The sequence below is a fragment of the Mesoplodon mirus genome (assembly GCF_964341445.2).
Source record: "Mesoplodon mirus genome assembly, chromosome: 4".
Taxonomy (NCBI): domain Eukaryota; kingdom Metazoa; phylum Chordata; class Mammalia; order Artiodactyla; family Ziphiidae; genus Mesoplodon; species Mesoplodon mirus.
In genome coordinates, this window is record NC_138979.1 from 94,685,841 (window position 1) to 94,695,543 (window position 9,703).

Consider the following 9,703-nt stretch of genomic DNA (forward strand, 5'->3'; position numbering starts at 1 on the left):
GGTCAGACGACTGCCACAACATACCTCAGGGAAGCATCAGGGAGAGAGAATTGGGCTGCAAACCTGACTGTGAAGAAGGAAGCCCAGGTCTCTCAAGTTAAGGGCAGGAACACAATGGCTGAAGGTGGCAGTAGCACCGCGTGGAGGTGAGCTTGGCCCAGCCAAAGATGGATCCTGAGACACGGGCTCTACAGAGGATGAACAGCCCCTTGGCACTGGAAGACCCGTGATCTGAGCAGTTGTGCTGCAACTCACCCAGAAAGGGCTCTCCGCCCAAGAATCTCTCAGCCTGTCATCTAGTGGGCAGTGGTACAAAATGACAGGCAGGTCTGAGGGATTCTGCTGTCTCCCCAGAGTGGGGTGGCACACTTCCAGGGGGGGACCATGACTTTGAGTTCATTTTATCCTTGGCACAGTGTCAGTGAAGGTTGAAGGAAAGGCAGGGAAATAGCAGAAAAAGATGAGAGTGGTCAATTCACGAGGCCCCAGCAGGTCCATCCTGCTCAGGCTGTAAAGGCTCAGCAGGCTTGTTCCTGCTGCCCTCACCTCTGCTGCTTTGGCTAGAAAGAAGCTAAGAACTTTTGAATAGCCACAGGACCTGAGAGCAGGTCCAAATGGTTTAATGCCTTTAATGTGGTCAACACAACTTCCCTGTCCCTACGGGTCCAGATGCTCAGTCTTGACCCATTTGTTTCTCACGTAAGTCCTTAGAGAATCATGACAACTGTACATCTACACTGAATGCTTTATTTGCATGTGTGCAAAATATGTGTCAATGAAGAAAGTGTCTGAAGGATGTAGCTAAGGGGCCACCTTTCTCCTGTCTTCCTCACATACCATCATGACATACTTCACATACCATCATACTTCACATGAGTGAAGTCTATGGCTGTGTTCACAGTACCAATACCAGACACAGTCTTAGCAGAGATGTAGCTTCAAATTCTTTCTTACCCTTGATACCTGGAAATGGCTTCTAACATGCAAATTAACCCCACAGTGTCAGGTGTGACATCCCAAGTGCCCACGTGCACATGCTGCTATGAGGAAGGCCACGGAAACCCACCTCCCAGTCTCTCCATGTGGGTTATTACTTTGGCTGCCCAGTCTTTTTTTGTTCTGCTCTATCAGGCCTCTGAGCTCTCATCAGGGTCCACTTCATGTGACAGGACCTAATGGGGTATAAGTTTCTCCCCTTCAACTGAAGAGAATAGATGGGGTGTGAAACAAGGCCTAGATATGGGGTTAAATGGGTGGCTAAAAGCTGTCCTAACACTGACTGCTCTTGACTTGGGAAGTCAGCTTATGGGGAGCAAAGGCTTGAGGGCTGGCTCAGCCCCACAGCCTCCCTCTAGAGTGAAACCACAGTCTCAGGGCAGCTCTGTTTCCTTGTGGGAGGTCTTAAACTCCAGGGTTAACCCTATGCTAGAAGAACCCTGATTTTACTAAATTAGCTCTCCAAAGGAACCATCCCTAGCACCCCTCCGTTCCCATGGACCACTGTCTAAATAAGAGGTTGGCAAAGTTTTCTGCAAAGGACAAGACAGAAAATATATGAGTCTTCGTGGGCCGTATGGTCTCTGGTGCAACTACTCAGTTCTATGGTTGTCATGTGTCAAGCAGCCACAGACAATACATTAACAAGTGGGCATGGATGCATTCCAATAAAACTTTATTTATGGTTACTGAAACTTGAATTTCATATAATGTTCATGTGTCATGAAATATTATTACTCTTTTGATTTTTTTTTCCTATCCATTTATAAATTTAAAAATCATTCTTAAGTCATGGGCCGCACAAAAACAAGTAGCAGGCTTGATTTGACCTTAGGCCATAGTTTGTTAACCCCTGGTCTAAATCCTCAGCTTTTACACCCTGGAAGTGACCCAGTTCGAGGGGGAAAGGCAAGGGTTACCTTCCTTTCCTTCAAGGAAATATAGCATCCATACAAGCAGAAGCTGTAACTACAGGTAATGTGATTTTTGTCCCCTGTAAACAAGATAATGCATAGATCCATATAAGTGTACCTCATAGCAGTCATCATGAAAAGTTCTGTTTGCTATAATGCATTACTGCTTAACATAGCTGGAATCTCCTCCTTGAGAATGACCTTCAGAACACATGTTTTTGAAAAGCCATAGTGACAGGAAATCTCCATCCTCCGAAGGTGGAGTTAATGTTTAGAGACAGCCAGAAACAAAACAAAATGAAACAAACCAAACCAAACTGAATGCAAAAAACCATCTCCATTTAATCACCAATAATGATAACAATGGCATAGATACCACTATCCTTTCAGAACCAGGCTGGGAAATCAGTGGTGGGGGTGGAGGTTGTGCTGGAACTAAATAAAGCCATTTTTGTTCAGAACTACTCATTATTATGAGATGAGCCTGCTGCAAACTAAGCTTGGCCCCTAACAATGTGAGTGTTGTTTGGCCAACACACTGCCAGTCAATTCAAAAACATTTTGAGGGAATTTTTGTCAATACTTCAAAGCCAAGAGATTTCACATAAAAAGTCAGATTTTTTACTTTTCTTGACAAAATCAAAAGATCAGGCACACTGGGCTCTCATTCTCATACAGCAGCCACCAGCAAAAGCCTCCCCTATAGACACAGCACATGAACCTTGGGCTGGAGCAGTCCCTACCATGCCCTATGGCCCCCAGCCCAGGGGCAGCTGCCATGTAACCTTGTGCTTATGGCCTTTTCACTCACGATAAGAGTAACACAATCACATGGTTCAAAAGTAAAAATGATGCACAAAGCTATGCAGTGAAAGGCTCATTCCCACCTCATCCCCACCCTCTCTAATTAAATACTTTTGTTAATTTCATTTATTTTTTTCCCCCTTCTTCCTTACACTTTTGTCACTTAAAATATATCCTGGGGGGGGGCTTCCCTGGTGGCACAGTGGTTGAGAGTCCGCCTGCCGATGCAGGAGACACGGGTTTGTGCCCCGGTCCAGGAAGATCCCACATGCCGCAGAGCGGCTAGGCCCGTGAGCCATGGCCGCTGAGCCGGCACGTCCGGAGCCTGTGCTCCGCAACAGGAGAGGCCACAACAGTGAGAGGCCCGCGTACCGAGTGAGAGGCCCGCGTACCGAAAAAAAAAAAAAAAAAAAAAAAAAAAAATATATATATATATATATATATATATGTATGTATATCCTGGGGATTGTTCCCATAGCAGAACATAGAGAATTTACTTATTCTTGTTTTACAGCTACCTCGTATCCCAGTGGATGTATAGGTCAGTTTATTTAACTAGTCCTGTAGTGGACACAGGTTAATAGTCTTTAGTTTTTACAAATATTCTGCAATGAATAACTATGTGCATACGTCATTTCAGAGGTGATAAAGTCTGTTGTGCAGGATAAATTCCCACAAGCAAGATTACTGGGTCAGAGGGTAAATGGGTTTGTAATTCAAAAGTATTGCCAAATTGGCTCCCATATGGGTTGTAGCATTTTGCACTCCAAACAGCAATGCAAGAGCATGTCTGTTTCCCTTCAGTTTCCCCAACAGAATATGTCGACAAACTTTTGCAGTTGTCATTCTGACAGGTAAAAATTATATTTCAGAGCAGTTGTAATTTGCATTTTTGAATCAAGAGTTCTTTTCCTGTGTTTTTAAGAGAAATTTGTATTTCTTTTCCTGAGAACTATCTGTTCCATACTCCTACTGGATTCCTATTTCTGTTGCAGATTTCCCTATTAAATTCTTATCTTTTTAAATCAACTTCTAGAACTGCTATATATATTCAGAAGAGTAGCCCTGTACCTATGATATGAGCTGCAAATATTTCTTTCCAGTTTGTCATTTATCTTTTGCCTCTGTTTATGGTGTATGCGTTTGTTTTTATTGTTTGTGATGCAGTTTTGTTGTTGTGTGTGCTTTTTAAATGTGGTTAAATTTACTTATTTATTTATTGTTTGCTTCAGTCTTTTGAGTTATAGTTTGAAAGAAAGGTATTCCCCATTCCAAAATTAAAAATGAATTTACTCATATTTCTTCTAGCAATTTTAGACTTTCATTTTTTAAATGTAAATCTTTGATCCATTTAAAGCTTGTTAAGGTGCACATTGTGAGAAGTAAAACTTTCTTGGGTGCTCGACCCAAGATTTCAGGGAGGATGATAAAGCTACCAGAATATCCATAAGAGTGAGACCTGAAGAATGGGTGAGAGAGAGCAGCTGATGAGAGGCAGAGGGAGAAGAGGGGTGGCGAGGGAGTGGAGACTAAACAGAAGCAGCAACTCCTGCAGGAGTTCCTGGCAGATGGGTTCCATTACTGGTCAAGTCACTGGTACCCAGGGCCCCTTTTATTACTTTTCTCCAAAGTACCCACTTACTTTTAAAGATTTAATGTGTTTGGCTGTACCAAACTAACTGTAATTAAGTAATAATTAGTTATGTTGCCCTTTTAACAAAGTCATTTACAGCTGCCAATCAGTTTCCGGTCAGACTGTGCTAACCAGAATGACCACACTGAGTTGATGTACTTAGGGCCAAAAGCACAGAACTTAGAAGTGTCAGTTGGCTTAAGAAGGCTCATCTTGGATAAATGAGCCATTCTGGAAGACTTTTTGAAATGCTGAAATTAGTCTGCATACAGCTTACTTCTTTGTTCCTAGATCTCTAAGGACATGGGACTTCTGATTTCACCCTCATTCAAGACCTACTGGTGCTATATAAAAGGGCGAGGGAAAGTGCAGACTTCAACCTTCAGAAGTGGGCACATTGACCTCCATGCTGTACACTAAATAGTTCTCTTAGCAGCTTTTCTGCTCAAGGTTCCCTGAGAAAGTTCTTAAAAATTATTTCCTCATGTGAATAATTCTCTGTTCTGAGAAAAACAGAGAGTAAAAATGCAAAAAATCTGCAAAGGTGAATGGTGAGAGTGTTGCTAAAATAAAGTATGTAAAGGGCTTTTCACCAATTAAGTTGGTTCCTCTGCCCAAAGTAGAGACCCCGAGGGAGAACTGATGAGAGTGAGATGCTTAACATAGCTGACCGTCATCGGGAAGGCATGCTAAGGTCCTTTGTGTTGGTGAGTGGGCACCACCCTTAACAATTAATTCAGAATCTCTGGGAGGTGGGGCCTAGGCATCAGTCATGTTTAAACTCCCCATATGATTTCAATGTGCAACCACTGCTCTGGAACGGTGTTATTCAAAGTGTTGTTCTCAGACCAGCAGCACTAATGTCAGCGGGAGCTTGCTACAAATGCAGAAGCCCCAACTTAGACCTTCTGAATCAGAATCTGTATTTTAACAAGATCCCCCAAATATTCACATGCACATTAAAGTTAGAGAAGCCATGGTCTAGAGGAGCTTTTCTCAAAGTGTGGCAGCTAGACCACCTGTATCAAACTCATCAAGGGGTTGGGAAGGTGGGGGAATGGGGATCAGGGGACTTCTTAAGGAAGCCGATTCTGGAGATTATAATTCTACAAGTCTGAGGGTGGGGCCCTGAAATCTGCATTTTTAATATGTTCCCAGGTGATCCCTAAGCCTACTGTTTGAGAACTACTCCCAAGAGGAATATGATAGTGGTTTTCTCCTGGCCTGCATAGAAAGTCCCTCAGTGACTCCAAAAGGTCAAAGCACACCCACTGCAAGTGGGGGATGAGTTGGCAATAATCTACAAGTGCTTCTCAGCCTGACAAATGTAATGTTTCTGCTGACTTGCAACAGAGCAGGTGGCGATAGTTAAATCAGCTTTCATATTGACACAGAAATGAGTCTCTGCGTCCTCTTGGGTTAATGACTGAACAGGATGCAATTTGGATACATAAGCCTCTACCTTAAAAGCAGGATTAAAAATATAAAATGTTGATGTTCAGATGCATCCTTCTCAGACGATTTCAAAAACCCCTCAAAATGCGCGGTGGAGAGCCAAGAAAGAGTGAATTCCCTTAAGGAGATTTCTTCGTTTTACAGAGTTCTTTTTGAAATTTTTGCTTGGGCCCAGATTTCTAAATGATAACGTGGGTAAAAACTGAATCCAGGAATGGAAAATGTGATCTTTCTCAAAAGATGTGTTTGAAGTGTATAGTACTTCCATGTAGTTTTATTTTATCTTTTTTATATAAAATACTCCTTGACTGAGTGATTGATTTTTGGCTGCGCTGGGTCCCTGCCGCTGCCCGCGTGCCCTCTCCAGCCGCGGCGAGCCAGGGCCACTCTCAGCCGAGGTGCTCGAGCCCCTCATTGCGGTGGCCCCTCCCGCCGCAGAGCATGCACTCCAGGCGCGCGGGCCTCAGCAATTGTGGCTCACGCGGGGGCTCCAGAGCGCAGGCTCAGCAGCCGTGGCGCAGGGACCCAGCCGCTCTGCCGCATGTGGGATCCTCCCGGACCAGGGCTCGAACTCTTCCCCCACCCTCCTCCTCCCCTCCCCCCTCCCCCGTCCCCCCTCCCCCGTCCCCCCTCCCCCCCTCGCATTGGCAGGCGGGCTCCCAACCACTGGGCCACCAGGGAAGTCTTCCATGTAGTTTTAAAAGCACTTCAGCTCATGTAAGATATTTAAAAGCTTCTATAACAGGTTTAAGTGGATTTATCTTCAAATACCTAGGATTCCAAAATATGGCTCACACTTGACTTGAGGTGACAGAACTGAAATCTTTGTCATTTTAAAGTGAAATAAGACCATAGCGGTTGTAACGGATAATGAAATGAAATGGGGAACTGCAATGTGATCTAAATGTAATTGTTAATTACTGAGATAAAATCAGCAAAAGCAAAGAAAGTTAACACTGGAAAAAAGATTTTTGAGGCTTTGATTTAAAGACTTTTTTTAACAGCAGCGTTTCTTAAACCTTCTGGGGGTAGTGCAATGGAGCCCCTTTGAAAATCTAACGAAAAGCTATGGACTCTCCCTAGATACACGCTCCTGCGAGAGCACACGCTGACATTTTCTGAAGTTCCATAGACTGCTTAGAGCCCATATGATGAACCTCAGCTTTGACACTGCGTTTTAAGAAAATTGCTCTATGTTGATTTCCACTATTTGTAACCACTTTAGACACAAGATTAAGTTTCTCTGTAGAAAGGTCCCCGGGGTTGGTAAAATTAGGGCTGATTGTTTTCACTTAAACAGACTATTAGGTCGGCAGTCTTGTGCTGATGACCCGAGGCCAGGTGAAACGCCAGACCACTAGATCATGCCAGGGAAATAATCCCTTTATTGAAGAAGCCTGCGCTCTCTCAGAAATGCTACCTCCGTGCTCTCAGGGGGCCCCTACGAATTGCACAGGCACAGCCCGGGGCTGCTGTGGCTCCTGGCACACCAGAAGGTGAAAACTTATGTCCAAAGTTAGGAAGTAGGCTCTTAAAAAACACTGCCTACTCCCCTCATTTATCTGCAGGCTGAACGACGTCAGAGATGGAAGACTTACCCCTTCACTCCCTCCCCCATTTAACAATGAAGAAAACTGACCCCAGAGGGCTAAGGTGCTTGCCAAGGTGACTTCCCCAGAGGGCTCACACCCAGGACCTCTCCCCACGGCACTCTGCCATGTGGCCAGGGGAGGAGATGGCGTCTAGGGCTCTCTCCCCACACTGTACGCCGCCCACCCCGGCGGGGGCGCGTCAAGGGGAGCTGAGCCCCCGCCTACCGGCACCATGGAGTAGGTCATCATCAACAGCATGTCGTGGCTCTCGGCGCGGATGTGCTGCGCCGGCTCCCCGCCGTGGCTGCGCTTGTTCCGCGCGGCGCTCACAGGGTCTGGCGGTGGCGTGGGCGCCCGGTGAGGTGCGTGACTCAGCTCCGCCAGGAAGGCGCGCAGGGCGCTGTCCTCGCGCTGCTCCCGGCCACGCTGCGCCTCCAGCGCTCGCAGCGCCGCGCTCAGCCCGCGCCACTGGCACAGCGCGAACACCGTGCCCGCAGCATTGAGCGCCGAGAGCAGGGCCACGGCGGCCAGGGCGCCGCGCAGCCCCCAGCCCGCGCCCCCGCGGCCTCGCTCCGCGCCTCCGGCCATACTCTGTGCGCCTCGGGCCGGGTCGGGCAAGGCTCTGCCGCCTTTCAACCCCGCAGCCTTTATACCCTGTGGGCAAGCTGTGGGCTGGTGGCAGCGCCGTGAGTCACGCCGCCCTTTGGCCCGGCTGGCGGGGCGGATTGGGGACAGTAGTGGTGGCGCCCGAGCAGCCCGGAGGGACAGGCAGGCGGAGAGGGGGAGAGGAGCGAGTGGAGACAGTCCGCGGAGGGTGGCAGGGCTCACGCTCCTGGTGCCCGGCCAAGCAAACCAGCAAACCCGTCTCTCCTTCTTTTTCCCCCGCTGCCCTGCGCGTGGGCATTGCCGTGGCCCAGACGGGCAGAACGAGGGTCAGACTGAGGGGGAGAGCAGGAATTCTTATGGCCTGAGAAGTCGCTGGATTCCACCCCCTCCTCCCCCCACACTGCCCTCTCTGGAGAAAAGGATCAGCATGCCCAGATGCCAAGGCATGTGCCCACTGTTCCTGGGAGGTCTGCTGCTGGGCTGGGTCCCAGGCTGCCTATCATTCCTCCCCAGGGTCATAAGGCCTCATGTGGCTACTGAAGACCCCACTCGATCTTTCCTAGGAAGGGAATGGCTAGAGACAGGGAAACGGCTGGCATTGGAGGGTTAAAAAAGCCACCCATCAGGACCAGAAAAGCCCAGCCCTGCATGACAAGCAGGAATCATCTGTGAAGGGAGATTATTCAGGATGTGACAGGCCAAGAACTCTCCCATGAGACCCATATCTGGGAGGTAGCAAGGTGATGAGAAAAAAACCTCCAGAGTGGAAATCAGGAGAACTGGTTCTAACCCTATCCTGCTGCTACCCAGCTGGGGGACTTTGAGCATGTCCCAAGACCACTCTGGACTGATTCTGAGGTGCTTTCTGGCTGAAGGGTTGTGACTCTGGGTCCCTGCTGGACCTTACCTTACTTAGCCTGTCTTACTTGAGGGGGGCAGTTGCCTCATACCTCCTGGCTACCCCTTCACAGCCCCCACCATTTCCTGTTAGCTCATTTGCTTGCTGTGCCTCAAGGCTCACTGTACCCCCCTCCCCCATGCAGAGTCACTTCTCCGTCTCCTCCAAGGACCTCTTCATCCCTATTTTTCTCAGCTTTCTCTAGAATGGCTCTGCCTCCCTGGGGCCCCAGGGCCTGCAGGAGGCCCTGGTGGTGTGGGAAGCCACAACTAGAAGACAAAATTGCGGTTTCCACAGCCCATTATCTCAGAGAAGGAGGTGGCTCCCTGCCACTGAGCCAGCTGGAGCTTCAAGGTTCTGTGTCAAGGTCTGGATTCCTGAGTTTTGATTGGGACATTGACCAACTTGCATATTCTTAAAAGAACATCCAGGATGAGGAATCAGGAAAGCATGAAGGCCCAAGTGGTTCATGAAGGACCTCAACTATGGGGACATGATGTCTGGGAGGGGATGGGGGTGATACAGAAAATGTCCAGTTCCTCCCAACTCCAACATACTATGACCTATTGGAAGAATTGCCATGTGCCCTCATCTCTTTTCATCTAGGCATAGGATGCCAACTGTCAGGCTTAGGACCAATGGGGAGAAGCCATGGAGAGACAGAGTTGGAGGTCGGTCGGCCCCAGTAAGATTTTCATTATGTCACTAAAAACTTACTGAGCGCCTACTGTGTGCTGGACACAGTAATGGGTGTTGGAGGTACAGAAATGAACAAGACAAGCAGCTTTTGCAGTGTAAGCAGTTG

General features: G+C 47.8%; 1 protein-coding gene across 2 annotated transcripts in view; it reads right to left on the reverse strand.

Annotated features, from left to right (window-relative positions):
• GLDN (gliomedin) overlaps positions 1–8,035 on the reverse strand; it is a 68,958-nt gene extending 60,923 nt beyond the window's left edge. For both annotated transcript variants that reach the window (XM_082617137.1, XM_082617136.1), the window contains exon 1: positions 7,620–8,035. In XM_082617137.1, the coding sequence (XP_082473263.1) occupies positions 7,620–7,982 (363 nt within the window). In that variant the 5' untranslated portion in view covers positions 7,983–8,035. The remainder of the gene's footprint in view (positions 1–7,619) is intronic.
• Between the last annotated feature and the right edge of the window lie 1,668 nt (positions 8,036–9,703).